This window comes from Paramacrobiotus metropolitanus, unplaced genomic scaffold (assembly GCF_019649055.1).
Source record: "Paramacrobiotus metropolitanus isolate TYO unplaced genomic scaffold, Prichtersi_v1.0 Parri_scaffold0000008, whole genome shotgun sequence".
Lineage (NCBI taxonomy): Eukaryota > Metazoa > Tardigrada > Eutardigrada > Parachela > Macrobiotidae > Paramacrobiotus > Paramacrobiotus metropolitanus.
Window position 1 is genome coordinate 1,709,021 of NW_026570228.1, and position 15,323 is coordinate 1,724,343.

General features: G+C 41.1%; 4 protein-coding genes across 7 annotated transcripts; 2 read left to right on the top strand and 2 right to left on the bottom strand.

Moving 5' to 3' along the window:
* The first annotated feature begins 493 nt into the window (after positions 1–493).
* On the top strand, positions 494–4,079 carry LOC129582652 (retinoic acid receptor RXR-like). Its single transcript, XM_055474222.1, has 5 exons — positions 494–893; positions 1,184–1,347; positions 1,926–2,408; positions 2,708–2,941; positions 3,430–4,079. The coding sequence occupies exons 1-5, from the start codon at positions 670–672 to the stop codon at positions 3,735–3,737; spliced, it is 1,413 nt and encodes a 470-aa protein (XP_055330197.1). The 5' UTR covers positions 494–669; the 3' UTR covers positions 3,738–4,079.
* On the bottom strand, positions 4,011–5,937 carry LOC129582653 (uncharacterized). Of its 2 annotated transcripts, none has more exons than XM_055474223.1 (4): positions 5,496–5,937; positions 4,950–5,112; positions 4,775–4,823; positions 4,011–4,307 (listed from the first exon to the last, which is right to left on the bottom strand). In XM_055474223.1, exons 1-4 carry the CDS (start codon positions 5,569–5,571, stop codon positions 4,215–4,217), a joined length of 381 nt encoding a protein of 126 aa, XP_055330198.1. In that variant the 5' UTR covers positions 5,572–5,937; the 3' UTR covers positions 4,011–4,214. The 2 variants fall into 2 exon arrangements, with proteins under 2 accessions (XP_055330198.1, XP_055330199.1); XM_055474224.1 differs by lacking the exon at positions 5,496–5,937 and adding an exon at positions 5,275–5,468.
* Positions 5,938–6,145: 208 nt separating this feature from the next.
* On the bottom strand, positions 6,146–8,891 carry LOC129582578 (uncharacterized). Its single transcript, XM_055474110.1, has 3 exons — positions 8,055–8,891; positions 7,033–7,466; positions 6,146–6,713 (listed from the first exon to the last, which is right to left on the bottom strand). The coding sequence occupies exons 1-3, from the start codon at positions 8,362–8,364 to the stop codon at positions 6,456–6,458; spliced, it is 1,002 nt and encodes a 333-aa protein (XP_055330085.1). The 5' UTR covers positions 8,365–8,891; the 3' UTR covers positions 6,146–6,455.
* Positions 8,892–9,355: 464 nt separating this feature from the next.
* On the top strand, positions 9,356–12,752 carry LOC129582579 (bromodomain-containing protein 2-like). 3 transcript variants are annotated; one of them, XM_055474112.1, is made up of 4 exons: positions 9,356–9,455; positions 9,950–10,818; positions 11,457–11,717; positions 12,275–12,752. In XM_055474112.1, the coding sequence occupies exons 2-4, from the start codon at positions 10,297–10,299 to the stop codon at positions 12,371–12,373; spliced, it is 882 nt and encodes a 293-aa protein (XP_055330087.1). In that variant the 5' UTR covers positions 9,356–9,455; positions 9,950–10,296; the 3' UTR covers positions 12,374–12,752. The 3 variants fall into 3 exon arrangements, with proteins under 3 accessions (XP_055330087.1, XP_055330086.1, XP_055330089.1); XM_055474111.1 differs by lacking the exon at positions 9,356–9,455 and adding an exon at positions 9,525–9,636; XM_055474114.1 differs by lacking the exon at positions 9,356–9,455 and adding an exon at positions 9,765–9,780.
* The last annotated feature ends 2,571 nt before the right edge of the window (positions 12,753–15,323 follow it).

Consider the following 15,323-nt stretch of genomic DNA (forward strand, 5'->3'; position numbering starts at 1 on the left):
ATGCCTGAAATTCCCAGATTTCAAGAAAAAAATTCAAAGAAGTAGAAGTATGGCTGTTGCCTGTTGGCTGTGTGTGTCCGTGTACAGCGTATGTATATTTAGTAATTAAAATCCATCCGCACTTGCACGAACGACACGTCGGCAGCTACGTTACTTACTTCAGTAGTTCAGTAGAAGACTAGATAGAAGTCATACAAAATTAATTTTGCCTTATTGAATTTATTTTGACTTATTGCGGGAGGAAACAAAAAGATTCAGATCCCATTATTTTTTATAATTATGAGTTATAACGCCGGAATCCGTACTGACTCGTAAAATTTAGTAGCAGTCGCATCTGATTGTAGACACGGAATTTTGAAAACAGCAAAAAAAAACAGCACACAAAAGGCCATTTAGCGGTTCGGGTCGGACCACAACCGAACCGCTTTAACGAAAAAAACCGTATAATGACCTTCGCTAGACTGCGCATTCGCGTTTTCCAGAAAGTCCCCATTGACAAATTAATTTCTAAGACAGTTCTTCCAAATTTGGTGTTGGGGTGTTGATGGTTAGTTTCTTTTTAACAGTTTTACTGCACCCCTTTATTTCTGTTGTTTTGCTACGTTTCCGCGTTGTAGTTTTCTGTCGGAATTTATTGCTGTCCGTTGTTCGGTTTGTTGTCATTTGAGCATGGATACCAGCTCTGCCGCGGAATCGTCATCCGTTTCCACGTCGTCCGAGCAGGAGCAACAGGTTTCGCTGCTGTACAATGTGGCCAGTCCGGGTCCGAGTAGCGTAAACAGTGGTCCTGTCACCATCTATTCAGGGAAGAAACTAGTGGCCATCCAGCCTTCGCGATATGTCTGCAGTGTGTGCGGTGACAGTGCCAAAGGGAAACATTACGGAATTATCAGGTTAGTCAGCGCTGAAGCATCGTTATGTAATAGCGCAGAAGATGTGGTATTATATTTAAATTGACCTACATTTTTGTGTTGATTTATTTTGTTGCGTCCGACATTTTGACGCGTCCTTTGAAATTCCCAGCGGCGAATTTGATTGTTTTCGATAATTGATAAATCCCTACTTCCTTCAAAATATTGTTGACTAAAAAGGGAAAATTTTCCAGAAAACGTGAAATAATATTACATTTTGTTGCGATTGCGGCGAAATTTGTATTTCTTATTTACTGACTTGTTCTATTTAGCTGCGAAGGATGCAAAGGATTTTTCAAGCGCAGCATTCGCGGTGGCAAGGAAGCCGACTATGTCTGCCGTCTGAATCAGAACTGTTCCGTCGATCGGATTCTCCGAAATCGCTGCCAGTATTGTCGCTATCAGAAATGCCTGAAAATGGGAATGCGCAAAGATGGTATGAGACTTGTGTATTTTTTCGGTAGCCGTTCGGCATCCTGCTTTCCATTTTGAGCTTCGGTATGGACGACTTATTTGTTGTCAAAAGTCAAAAGAGTCGCCCATAGTGGCGCGCTGACAATGTATTCCAGAAGAAAGGTGTGGCTGCTGCGCCTTCTGAGAAAACAGACTGATTATCATTCTACCGAATGATTTTTACATTCGTGCATTCGATAGGTCATTTACATTTACAAGTTCAGATCCCAAAAATGATAACTTTTCGCTAAGATATCAAAATAAGAATATTTGTGAAATCAGTTTGTTGTAATTATCAAGTTTTAGTTACAACGTTAACAACGGCGCAGAACAAAGTGCCCTGCACCGTCCGGAAATTAACAGTAATTTGGTAGTACATGGCAATTAATCACTCTTTATAGTTTACGATATTCCCGGTGTTACTGGCATACTGGCAGTGTGTAATGGTAAATTCGTTTTCAGACCTTGTAATGCACTGAAATATTGGAAATTTGTGGGTTTTATTTACTGTCAGTATTAATCGTAAGTGTGAATGCGTATATGTTTTCATTATTGTGGTAGCGTTGCAAGGGAAAACACATCGCAAGCGTAATCGTCGCACCAAATGCCCGGACAACTACGATCCCACGCATGGTCGCGTGAGTGTTCCGGAAGTGGCTGCGGCTTGTATGCAAGAGGACGATGCCTTCCACATGCTGGACGTCGAGTTTGAACCGACCACCAGCTCGTTCGGACTGAGCGGCATCTCCACATCCTCGCCGGACTCCTTCTCCCCGGCATTTGAGGCGCAGGATTTGATGGTGATGGATGGACAGAGTGACGCGGATTTCGATATGGGCCAGCTAATGTATGCCGATAGTTTGCTGCGGGGAATGATTAGCGGGGATCAGCAGGCGCTGTCCCTGTTCGACGGTTCCATGCTGGATCATGCCGATATTCTGGAGTTGTGCTGGAAGGAAATCCATGTGGCGCTGATGTACGTGAAGAGCTGCCCGGTGTTCGGCCTCCTGGATGTGGGTGACCAGTTGGCGCTGATTAAATGCGGTAAGCTTTAATTTGGTTGTACATGTACTGTACTGGTACTGTCAATTGTCATGTAGTGTTCATAACAATTAGCTGTCGACTGCATGTGCAAGTGCAACGCGTTTCCTTACTATCCGGACTGTGGTTAGTGAACTACGTGTCTGTGATAATTGTAATAACATTTGTATTAGCGATAGGTTTTTGAATTTTGCTACCACTCGCTACTGTGACAAATGACGCTGCTCATTGCTGAATGACTTGCGTGCGTCGCATCTGCTTACATATGCATAAAATTATGTCACCTTGTCTTCTCGTTGCAGCTTGGAACGAATTGCACTTATCGGCGATGGCCGGACGAACGCTGCTGGCTCAGCGCAACGATGGACTAATTTTGTCGTCTGCCGTCTTATTAGTTGACGCCGCCGTCGGTGATGAATTCGGTTTGGGCGGGTTGGTGGAGCGCATGTCCATTGAGCTGGTCAACAAGATGGCCAGCATGCAGATGGACGCAGTGGAAATGGCGTGTTTGCGGGGGATTGTCCTGTTTAATCCAGGTATTGTTTAACTAATGCCATGGCCGAGTTCAGTAGTGTATCATCAGTGTGCACAATGGACTTCTCGCATGTTGAATGCTCTTAGAAGCGTTGATAAGTGTAAAGCGCTAATTAATTTTAAAGAATCTAAATGAAGAATGGTAGAGTATTTTGTTGTATCTTAATGTGTATTGTACAGTCTTCACTAAAGGAAATACCAAAACTCGGCAGATCTGATAATTTGTATCAAATTGCTTATTACATGTAGATAGCATGGCAAATCGTAGGTAACGGCCATAAAATCTGATTCGCTTAGTGGCTGTCTATGTCTGGCCGCATGATAGTTTTAAACTCTAAACAATTTTTATCGTCCTTCGGAATAAATTAATGAAAACTCGCGTTTTTGTGCTGGCACGGTATATGGTAATAACAACAATTGTGATACAGAATCGTCGTCCTTATGTAATTATAATTGATGGCTGCGCTACATAATTATTTTCGTTTGACAGACGCCAAAGGTCTGGTTAATGTGCACTGCGTGGAGGCCTGCCGGGAAAAACTGTACACCGCACTGGAGCAGCACTGTGAAGCGACACATTCGGCGGATAAATCCCGGTTTGCTAAAATACTCTTGCGCCTGCCGTCACTGCGCAGTACCAGCCTGAAATGTCGGGATCTGCTGTTCTTCTCGCAGCTACTGCCGCAGTTGGCGATGACCATTGATCCGGTGATGGCACGTTTACTGGATCCATCCAACGGGGATTTGCAGACCGTCATTTCCGAATTGTGTGAACAGAAATTTGACTTACGTTGCTGACGCTCGGATATTGCGGATATTGATTATGCAGTTTATAACAGTTTGATAAATTTCTCAGGAACTACATTTACGGACAAATAGAATTTGTGTTAAAATGTTAATTTGAACCGCGGTACTTGTACGCGTTCTGACTGGTGGTTTTTCATTTTTGGAATGATAGTTTTGCGGTATGATTTCACTGCGATTATTTTTATAACTTGTTCCTCTTCGGTTTTTGAATTAGATTTGCTTCTGTTTTTACCTTGTTAGCGATTGTCTGCGTTGATGTTATAAGATTTCATTGTTAATTTTATGACAAAAAGGTTTGAATGTGAATAAAAATTAGCAGGCTGTGCCCGGCACACACGTGAAACATTGCACTCTTTCCCGTTGATTGGATTCGTAACCGTACAAAAACCAACGAAATGAAAGGATTTTTGCAAAATGATTTATTTATCAGCCATGTACGAGTACATTATAGCCGTTGAAGAATATTCTCTATTGATTGTGTGTCGAGAAAGGCAAATGTGGCCGAAAACAAAGCCATCCGAACAAGTAACATACCATCACTCCGCCGCAGATGATGACCACCTGTCGGCAAAAGACGAAATGTCACTAACTCAGTAACTCTTAAGGATTTCTATGTCACCAGAAATGCAACATATTACGGTATATTCATATTTGCGTATAGTAATGCAGCAGTATAGTAATAGGGTAGCAGCAGCAAACAAAATTTTCGTTTGCTTGCTTCTACTGTAGTTCGTACAATGAGCGCTCGTGTATTTACTCACGATTTGCATTAATACTGCGCGATGCATATTAATCGTAAAAACCATGACATTTTACAGCCAACAAGAGATCGCAGTTGTAATTAGTGTGCATGAAGTAATAGTCGCGCTGTTTTACACAAAATAACTCGTACGCGCACCTGTATGGCTGTATCTACAGCAATTTTAGTATATTATTAGTACGTATCAGTATACAGATAAGCGTATATAGTGCAATGTAAATCTAAAACTGACTATTCTGTGCAGAGCAAAAATCAAAAATCGCTGTACCATGCATCCGAGAAAGATTCCAAAGAATTCCATTAAGCGCAAGCCGGTACTGAAAATTTCAGAGCACGATGAATATTGTTAGTACTTATAATAATTCTAAATGGACACTACTCGAGTAGTACTTAACTATTAGTAGTGTCCGTTAAGCGGGCCTTTCACACAATATTCGACGCACCTGTATTGGACATATGTTGAGAAATCGCAGCAGTATACCAGCAACGCGCTGTCATTTAGCGGCGCCTTTTTGCAACAATACGCACCATCCTCGGGACCGTCAGTATTGTCCGTTGACGGGCATGTCAGGGTTGTTCCGCACTGCAAAACGTCACTCTTGCATCCTGAAAATTACTTTTTATCGTTATAATACAAGCATTAATTGTGGCTACTTTCGTGTGAAATGTTCGCATGTCACACAAACTGGTTTTCAAATATATAAGCATTAATTCAAGTGTTAAATGGCTTTTGTGGACAGTGACATAGTGCTAAAATGCTTAACTCACGAATACACATGAATAATACATCCATCAAATACGTTTAAAAGGTCATCGCAGTCCTGCGTGTGGAGATACAACCAACAACGTTCGATTTGACCAGTACACGATTATTTTTAGGTTCCAAGTTGGATTTTAATTGTGAACATCTGGAGTTGTCATTTGAAAGCTCTGGTGCTATACGAGCAATATTTGTGTGATTAGCTAGTGCACAAGAATCACGCACCAACCAGTCAGAATCATTGCCAGTCGTAGTGGCATATTCCACAGGTAGAAGCACTGGATTGTTTTATAATGCCGCTGCATTTCCCACGTTTATTATGGAATGGCAAAACTCCTATTTGGTGGAATTAGCAGGATAAATGTTGGTGGAGCAGTATTTCTATACGTAACAGGCTGCTTCATTTTACATCGATTTGTCGCTTGACCTTTCGGGAGATCCCCGCATTGCTCGCGATCGATTGGAAAAACACGCTTGGGAATAATAAACGATAACGAGTAGAGCTATATTTTATGATAGCATGTAAAAACTGTACCTGGAATTCTATGCAGGTACAGTACTGCAAATCCCAGAATTGTCATAAGTCTCTCAATGAAGAGCCAACACTGTACAAAGGACTATGCTATACTATTATGGCATTTTTGTAAACAGTCAGATTCATAGTACTTACTTGCACTGTACAATAATAATAATAGAAAAACAGTACTTACTAGAGTGATTTTTGTAACTACCGTACAGACTGCACATCCCATACGCGTACTTGTATACGTAGTGAAGGTAAAAGTTTGCAACAGCACGTAAAAATTGTTGCAGTATTATTGTACAGTATGTATGTATTGCACAACTTCCAGTGAGTAATTACTGTATACACTTTGTTTTGCCTTTATTAAGTAATTACATATTTCTGCACTAATCAACATGAAGCTTTTATGCAGTGAGAGTAGAGCGATATTATAATAAAAGTGTTTGACATCTTTAAAGAAAGCAGAAGAGTAAAAAATGCAAGGGAAACGTCGAATTGCTAAATTAAATGTAAACCACGACCGCACAGTCTGCACTTGTATAAAGCACAAAACGGCGCTCCACAATGATTTCACAGAAGCAATTAGAAAATACTTGCGCGTGTGACCCTCCATAGAGTTTTTCAAACTAGCAGAGAGAAAGTTCTACATTTATTTCTGTTTAGTATTTACAACGATGTAGAACTTGCGGGATGATGTATAAGAAATATGGCATCAAGCAGTTTGTCACGGAATTCTCGAGATGGCGCCATCAGATGGTACTTTCCTTGTCCGTCGGTGCGAATCAGATTCAAGCGTCGTTTGGAGAAATGCAATCGATCACGGCGTTCTTCTGGTGGATATGTGTGCTTGCGCGATTGCGGCTTCTCCGTCATGATCTCGTTTATGTCAACGCGGTGAGCTATCGGTTTTTTCTGCCATAATTGCTATTAAACAAATAAACAAATGCGAATGTTGCACCAACTGACCGTCTAGAAAAAAAAACTGTAAACCAAATTATAACAATATGCAGTTACAATATTATTGTACAACACTAACTATAGCCGCGTACTGTAATATTATATACGCAAGCAATCTCGTAAATATCGGTAATATTCAACATATTTAAATACGCATATGTAACGGTATTGCTCGTTGACATAGCACTTAATTTAGTGCAAGGTAGGTTTAAACTCATTTGCTTGCTTAAACTGCTTATAAATAGTAAAAATTTATATAATACGTGCAATTTGCATAATACTTTACCAACAAATTCTCGGCATAGGTAAAGGTGAACCGGTGATTTCGTTGGTCGACAGCAATATCCAGCGGGAACCACAGATGATATAGTTTAATCTGGAAGCCGGTGCGCATAACCATTTCCGGGAGGAAATCATTATGCTGATTGTCTAGTACACCGGCTGCCCATTTGATGGCTTTGGCTCGATCCTCTTCATTCAGATCTTCATTGGTCCAGTAAGGTTCATTTTTCTCCACGGTTAACTCACTGGGCGGCAGATCCAGATGCGAGGCCGTTCCCAGATTGCTGATAAGCGAATCCGATGGTCGCTCGGCTGAGGAGCTGGGATAATGCGCGGAAACGGTCTGCGAGGGCAGCGGAGGAGGCGCAACTGAGGGCGGCTGCAGGGCCGGTTGGATGATGTGCTCGGGATTATCATGATGCTGTTTGCCGACGTAACCTATGTCATTAATGAAACGGTATTGATCTGCCTAGTACAACGATTCAAGTTTGCAAAAGGTCACACGATGTTTTCAGTGTATATATACGAGAATATGTTGCGGCGTTCTTATTATATATTGCTGAAAGAAGATAATTTGATTAATTTTGAAGGATTCTGTTTCTAATGTGCCGTATATAAGGTGATGGATCGCAGGATATGACTAACGGTTCAATGCGCAATATAACCAGTAGTAAATTTTATCTACTGATGGTGAACAGTGTTTCACCTTTTCTGATAAAGCATCGCCAAACGTCGCATGAAATTGTCATTCGTATACAATACTGTAGATGCCCAAAGTTTGCAGTAAACACTCGGCAGCGATGGTCAAAGATTGTTTTCCATATACTCATGTTATAATGACAACACTTTTAAGTAAAGTGTAAAATTATAATCTAGCTTCTAGCATAATACTCACAATACAATGCACTTAATTCCATCATGTAGAACATTTTTAGACCATGCATAATTTGCACAGTATATCTGATATATCATATATACTGTGCAAATTATGCATGGTCTAAAAATGCTCTAAAGTGTAATATTCACCATGATGCAGCGGACTGGTATGAATAGCGTATTTGATGAGCGTAACAGGTTCATCGGTGTGACCTTTCCGCGGCGCATCACCAGGCGTATCACCGGAATGTGGCGCACTTGGTAGACGCTTCTCATTCTCAGCTGTACTGGCATTACTGAATTCCAGGTGTTTAGCATTAATAACCTCTGCCGGTATGCTTATACGGTTAGCGTTATCGTTAAAATCGGATGTTTGCAGAGTGCTTAACGATTCCCCAATGCGATGTGTCCGCAGTGAATTACTTAATGGGCGTTGATGGGTGTCGACCGTGTCGTTCATGTTGAGCAAATACGTACAAAGCGAGTAAACGAGATGAAACAACCTTTCAATAAAATTCGATGGGCTGATGATAGTCAATCTGGCCGTATGGTTTTCAACATGTCAGTCCGGTACAATGACGGCATTCGGATTTCGATGTGCTTTCTCTTTCAATCCCTTGCACAATGCACAGTACAGTACAAAAAATAACCTGACCAATTATTAACTAGTGTGCCGTTGATAATAATAAAGAGAGGGATTTACAACTTGCACTGAAAATTCATAGCACTATAAAGGAGCGGTTGCGTTTGTTGGATCAAGAGGTGCTGGGCTTTTAAGTTGATTCTAAATTACAAGCAAAGTGAAACTTCTGAAGCAGACGTGCAGACAGTGAGTGTATTGTACAATAATAGGTTACGCATAAAGGCTATTATGACACGATAATGCGGGATATGTGAAAGTGCAACTGGTAGCAAATGTATAAATCAGCTTATCGCTACCAACTTTGTGATTTGACTTGTTAAGTAAGTACAGTACTTATACGCATTACCGTGCATACTTGTACGTGCTCTTAAATTGTGAGCGATTCTTCGTAATTATGGAAGTACAGTATTCTAATTTTTCTGATCAAGTACTTACGCCTGCAATTAAATCTACCTGTATTCATCGTTTATTGTCATAATTTCGTGCCTATTTGCACATTCAGTGAGTACTGTAAATACATAGTTTTTATGGCGTATCACAAGCACTTGATGTAAAATTTAGTGAAACTGTATTTCGCATGCGTCGTTTCTACGGGAACAACGAGCAGCGAGCCGTCCTCTCCTGTCCCTTAAAGCTACTGTACTCGGGAGTTTCTTATTTTTAAGAACAAACTGAACTATCGTTTTATTAACAATGCAATTTACCGTAGGAAACCACAGTATATCGTAATCATTAGTAGAAGTATTCTTAGTAAGAAACACGAAGGAAAAAATTATTCACTCTATACCATTACCCCCATCTGTTACAGTGTAACTTTTGACCTCTCATGTCATGCTTAATTACTTGTTGTTAATTACGGTACCGTCAATCTCTTTACTACACAGTCATCTCTGGATACTTATTTTAAAGTAATGTACCTACATGCGAGACATATTAACAGTGAAAATGTTGTTACGTAGACTACACTAATCAATATTTATGTAAATGCTTGGTAAAATGATGTACTTCTACTGTAAAATCCATACTTAATCGCGTCAGGCTGAAACTAAACAGATTATGAATAACGAACATACAGTCTGTATACAATATGTAAGTACAACAGTTATTACAAATTTGATCCTATGCAAGCAGTTATTGCAAATTAGATCTTATGAATTTCCGGTACTGCGAAAAAAACGCTGCATAATGTAATGCTTATTCATTATTTGGGTCACATACTGTAATTTACAGCTGGTAATAATTATCAGAACAATACGTTAAGTATTATCGTACGCAAGGTTTTTTGTATGTAAATCTGTAATCACAATCGTACGCAAGAGGCACAGCCGCACAGGCAGTGCAGTACAGTGTAGCACCACAGTGCGCGTTTGGCCTTCAAAATTTAACCGTTTTCTGTTTTCAGTCTTCACTTTCATGAGCAAATCCTGCTAATCAGCCTAATCCATCAGCACTCCACGTCGCCATTAAGCCTCTTTTACCAGTTTTATTTTTTTATGATTTTATCCCTTATTTCATCCCAACGTGCTTTTGTGTCAGAGTGTAACTAAACAACCACAACACTTGTGCTGAATGAACGCTGTCTTCTTCAACAGAATCCTGTCATTCTACGATCAGTTTGTTGGCCAGCTTTCCTGTGAGATGTGTGTAGTTCCTGGTGCAGCTGGTACTCACCGAAGCCAAAACGCTATCGTTTTGCTTCTGTCTTAAACTTTTAATATTATCATCTCTCTCCTCCCTTATCAATACAACATGGACGCCAGCCATACCTCCATATCCCTGGACGGAGTGGAGCCCGATCAGTCCGTCGTGGCCGAGAATCAGGAATCTGACGTCAGCTTTTTCACCAGTCCGGCGGCCCCTACCAGTCAGCCGCCGCCACAACCACCACTCCGTACCCGTCGTTCCATCCGTCCACCAAAACGCGACCTCCCCGATGATGCCGTGCAGCACAGCCGTAAGCCGCGCTTCAGCCGCTGCCTGCCGCAATCCCTCCGTCAGTGCCGCAGTGTCCTGCGGGAAATGAAGAGTCTGCGCTGTGTCCACCTGAGTTATCCGTTCCTGCGTCCGGTCGACGAGGTGGCCGATAATGCGCCCGACTATTATCGGGTGATTGAGCAGCCCATGTGTCTGGACGAGATCGAGCACAAACTGAATACGCGTCAGTACCGGAATGCCCGGGAATTCGCCATGGATGTCCGGCTGATGTTCAATAACTGCTATCTGTATAACGGACACCAGTCGGAGATGGGACTGTGTGCCAAAAAACTGCAGGTTAGTTTATGCACAAAGCTTGACTGTGATCGTTATTCCGTTGCTTGTAAATTTTGCTTGCTTGATTTGTAAAATTGATTGCAGCATCGTCAGTACGCTAATAAATAATGTTTGTGATACCGTATGTTGATTTGTCCTGTGAAATGTGCTTCACGATTGCATCATCATAATATTCATTTTATAACGCGCAGCTGCTTTAATGTTAAACCTTACGATTTATTGCTTCATTTAATCATTCCTAAAGTACAACCATAAATTGCTTTTACACACGATTCTTATACGTGTGTAAATACGTAATCATTGAAAACTGGGATGCAGAAATCGTGAATTTTGTAAACTGTAATCACCACTGGCTGTTGGATGCATCGTGCAGGTGTGTTTGAGCATTACATTTGTTCAATGGAATTGATTTTTCTTTATCCTGTTGTCGTTGCTTTGCGTGGTGTTATGGTCACTTCGTTAGAGTTTGCGTCTGTGTTTTAATTTAGCAGTGTATCATTGTAGTAGCACTTGCGTCGTTCCTGGAAGGGAAGTCATGGCATGTCTGTGCGAGAGAAAATCGCTACTTGTTAAGATGTACTGCGCAAATACGAGCAGATTAGATTCAGCTCACTAGATTGTATTTCTTCATTTTGTAGGAGATATTCGAGACGAAATTCGAACAGATTTCCCAGGATGAGCCGGACTATGTCGCCACCCTGACGAAGCGTCCCAAGCGCAGGGAGAAGAAAAAGTCGCCAAAAACTGCCCACCGCAAACCGGCACATCCTCAGCCGGTGGAAGAGTCGTCGACGGAATCGGAAGCATCGAACGATAGCAGTGGTGATTCAGAAGCCGAGCAGGAAGAATGGCAGGTCAAACCGGTCTCGATCCGAGAAGTGGAGGAGAAGATTGCGGAGGTGAGAATCCCCTGAGTTGTATATGATGTGGTGAAAGTGTAATAACGCACTTCAGTGCTAAATGGAATACTTCTGATGACAGTTTACAGAATAGAATAGGTATGGTTTACTGAATTAAAGCCTCTGTAGCTGCGTAATTGCTAAACTAACTGAGTACGTTTTACGGCATTTTGTTCCAGTGTAGCGTTGTTGAGGTTTGCAATTAGCACGACATTGTGTACTTAAAACACAAAACATTGTGTGTACGGTATTACTCTTTAATTACACACTTCGCTTTACCAAACTTGCAGTTTTTAATAGGTGGCTATACTAACGAGGCTTGCAGGTATTATGATTTTATGTAATGTTAATTTTGAATATCTACTTACGTTTTACAAAGTAAAAGCAGGAATTAATTTCGCAATTTAGGAGAAAGCGTTTACTGCACATACTGGCATTGCAAAAGTCTCGTTACAAATTCGTTCTTGTGCATGGGTTGTGCGGCGTGCGCAACGTATAAATGAAGTGATTGTGTCCATTTTGTAAACCTGAATTTGTTTGGTTTTGGACTTGTTTAGATTAAGCGTCATTTGGATATGTTGTCGGAGAAACAAAAGCAGCGGGAGCAGCAGCGAGTCGAAATGGCCATGGATGAAAGCGAAACGGATTCAGATTAGTTCCGCAATCACTTGTCAGTGGATCCGATTATTTGCACTGGGCCCGTGATTGGACAGTAAAGTCACTGCGGTCATCATTTGCTGGGCTGTTGTTTTGTTTTTGTACTGAATGATGTAGGTACAAGGAATTGGGAATTGTTTTAATTTTTGATCATAGTGGAGACACTCGTATGTTGATTTGTACGTCTATCGTACAGTATGTACTAATACTTATGGACAGGCTTACGTAATTTAGTTCACTTGTTTTCTTGACGATTCGTGGAGCGAATTTTCGACTTAACCAACCGGAAAATAACCGGAAAATTTAACATTGAAATGGGAAAATTAATTCAGTTTGTTGTGATGACTACAGTCATAAGAGAAAATTGAATAAAACAGATATCACATCGATTTGGCGCAAGCTACAGTAACTTGTAGTGTAATTATGGATTTGAAGTCAAAAATCCGACGAAGAGCTTCTCTTCGCATTCTGCGATAATCAGGGGATTAATCGCCAACCAGACTATTTTACAAGTTTCCGGAAAGGTGTTTCTACTTTCCGTATTACCGCTCTCGTATAGGAGCGCATGTATTTACTAGTACTTACATACAGCAGACTCAAAGAAATAAAATGACCTTAACGGTGTCCATACACAGTCGTCTTGATTTCTTATTTATACCGAACTTCTGCACAAACAAAAGCATAAACAAATAAAAGCACAAGCATGCAAAAGTACTTACCTACAGAGTATTAAGCATTTTATCGCAGATGGTCAAAATATCACTCATACTTGTCATTGTAAGTACGGTACTTCTGTTGTTGCATTTCGTTTCGGAGCATCCGGGTCGCCATAAGGAGTTCTTTTAAAGTCTTCTCTAGACAACTTCGTCTAGAGTAACCCTTTTGTGTTTTTCGATTTCTTCTTGGGAATTTTTGTGGATAAATAGTGAGCCCTGCCATTTCTGGTTCGAACCAGATTGGCAGGGACAAGTTGTTCATAGGAACTACAGATACACTCTCCAGTGTACGAACTGCCTTCGGTTCTCGCAGCATCTTTTCGTGACTTTTATTCCTCTCATTATTCCTTACTTACCTTCATACTGCTCGAGTCATACGTCGGAACCCATTCTTGCCTATCTAATGGAGTCGTCAGGACGCTGGAGCCTGTGCTGCGGGAGCGACTGCATGCGCTGTGAGGGGACATTCTGGGGCGTCTGAATGTTGTGCTTCGAGTGATCTGGGGCTTGCCCTTATAACGCTTCGCGTTTGGCCCTTTTAACCAGTGATCTCGTCAGCGCGGCAATCGGTAAACCCCTAAATCCTGCTTTTATGGTAAATGCGCCCGAAGAACGTGGATCTGTGCTGTGGAGCCTTGTTGACTTCTGGAACTCTCACTGCGCGTTGGATCGTTTCATTTCATTGTTCATGTCGTTGGGGTATCGTGGAACGAACGTGGATCTCCCAGGCTCTGGATACGGATGGAGGAAGCGCGGATGTTTGCGGTCGGATTTTTCTGTTGTTACGCCCGAAGCAATCTGGGGGCTTGCCCTTACAACGCTCTGCGTTTGGCCCTTAACCAGCGAGCTCGTTGGTGTGGCACCTGTGGATTCTGGCTGCTTGTTTGTAGTTTTTTCTGTCGGTCTCTGTATTTGCTAGGTTCTCGAATGTCGTAAAATCATCTTAATCGTCAGTTGTTTTCGCTTATGTTGGTTTGAACCAGACCTGGGCAGTTAATTTTAACTATTTAACTTAACGCGAGTTTTTTTCGAGTTAACGAGTTATAACTTAACTTTGAAGCTTAACTCGCCAGATGAAAACTTAACTCTAGCGCAACTCAAAAAATAATAGCGCAACTCGTTTAACGTAACTCTGGAGGTTTCAGTTGAAAGCAAAAATGAAATTAAAAATAGAAAATATCAGAAAAATGTTATTTTAACCGCGGATCGCATAAATTGCCATAATTACAAAAGTATCTGTACAAAATTTCGAGCAGACGTACACTACGACCGCCCAAGGCTTTGACTAGATTAGGAAAAATGCACATGTGCATTTGACAGACCGGAGCGGCATTTCCTTTGAGTACAGTATACTACATTTTATATTACAAACTGTTTAAGTATTTTAATACTATTTTTATATGTTGAATAATGAAATTTTATATTATTTTGCAAAACGACTTAGGAACATAAGCATAGACTTCCAGTTACTCGTTGGAAATGGCTTACGTGACAACCTTTCGTAACGACCTTTCGTAACGGACACAAATCAACGAAATATTGACATCTACCTTCGCTACGCTTCGGTCGATGAATATGCATCGGAGAGTCCATGCTGACAGTGAGTGTGATCGTTCAATTTGAGCTCAATTAACAGCGTGCAGAGAACGTAATTTTTTTGCGGAGCAAAATTTTGTCAACGAGAGGACAAATCATGTTCCGCACCAAAATCACACGGGAACTGATCGTCTGTGCGCTACCTGCTACCTGTAATTGTTCGCCTGCCCATTTAGAAGCGTAATAATGCGGTCAACGCTGTCAAACAGCTACACTAACTACGGTAGCCATGTGAAGCGAAATCTTAGTAAAAGTTCAGGCGCGGAGCCCGGCGAGCGCTCGGCCAGGGTAAAAAGAGGAGGAATTTTGTCAGATAAGAACTTCTTATGTTTGATTTTTTCCAGTGAGAGCAGCAGGCAAAAAACACAAACACATTAAATACGTATATGTTTCATTCTTTTGTTTCATTCTTATTCTTTCTTATGTTTTATTTATATTTTATCTTCCTCCCTCAAGAAAAATGTGTCTCGCTCTCTCCTCAGGAAAAACATGAAAAAGGAACATTAGAAAAAGCATGAATTTTAAAAATCAGTTTTAAGAAAAAAATTAATAATTGGTCTGTGTCTCAAATCTGGTAAAAGTGATATCGGTATGCATAAAAGACTACTTGAAGTTGATTGTGATCTGATTTGCTTGT

Bases quoted from the DNA above. Each gene is read 5' to 3' on its own strand.
- LOC129582652 (XM_055474222.1), top strand. From the start codon at position 670: ATGGATACCAGCTCTGCCGCGGAATCGTCATCCGTTTCCACGTCGTCC. The intron at 2,409-2,707 runs GTAAGCTTTAAT...TTCTCGTTGCAG, and splicing joins GTTGGCGCTGATTAAATGCG to CTTGGAACGAATTGCACTTA. The intron at 2,942-3,429 runs GTATTGTTTAAC...TTCGTTTGACAG, and splicing joins GATTGTCCTGTTTAATCCAG to ACGCCAAAGGTCTGGTTAAT.
- LOC129582653 (XM_055474223.1), bottom strand. From the start codon at position 5,571: ATGCAGCGGCATTATAAAACAATCCAGTGCTTCTACCTGTGGAATATG. The intron at 5,113-5,495 runs GTTGGTGCGTGA...AGTAATTTTCAG, and splicing joins ACTGGCAATGATTCTGACTG to GATGCAAGAGTGACGTTTTG. The intron at 4,308-4,774 runs GTACAGCGATTT...TTTTGCCGACAG, and splicing joins GAATCTTTCTCGGATGCATG to GTGGTCATCATCTGCGGCGG.
- LOC129582578 (XM_055474110.1), bottom strand. From the start codon at position 8,364: ATGAACGACACGGTCGACACCCATCAACGCCCATTAAGTAATTCACTG. The intron at 7,467-8,054 runs GTGAATATTACA...TTAATGACATAG, and splicing joins TACCAGTCCGCTGCATCATG to GTTACGTCGGCAAACAGCAT. The intron at 6,714-7,032 runs GTAAAGTATTAT...TTTGTTTAATAG, and splicing joins CCTATGCCGAGAATTTGTTG to CAATTATGGCAGAAAAAACC.
- LOC129582579 (XM_055474112.1), top strand. From the start codon at position 10,297: ATGGACGCCAGCCATACCTCCATATCCCTGGACGGAGTGGAGCCCGAT. The intron at 10,819-11,456 runs GTTAGTTTATGC...TTCATTTTGTAG, and splicing joins TGTGTGCCAAAAAACTGCAG to GAGATATTCGAGACGAAATT. The intron at 11,718-12,274 runs GTGAGAATCCCC...GGACTTGTTTAG, and splicing joins TGGAGGAGAAGATTGCGGAG to ATTAAGCGTCATTTGGATAT.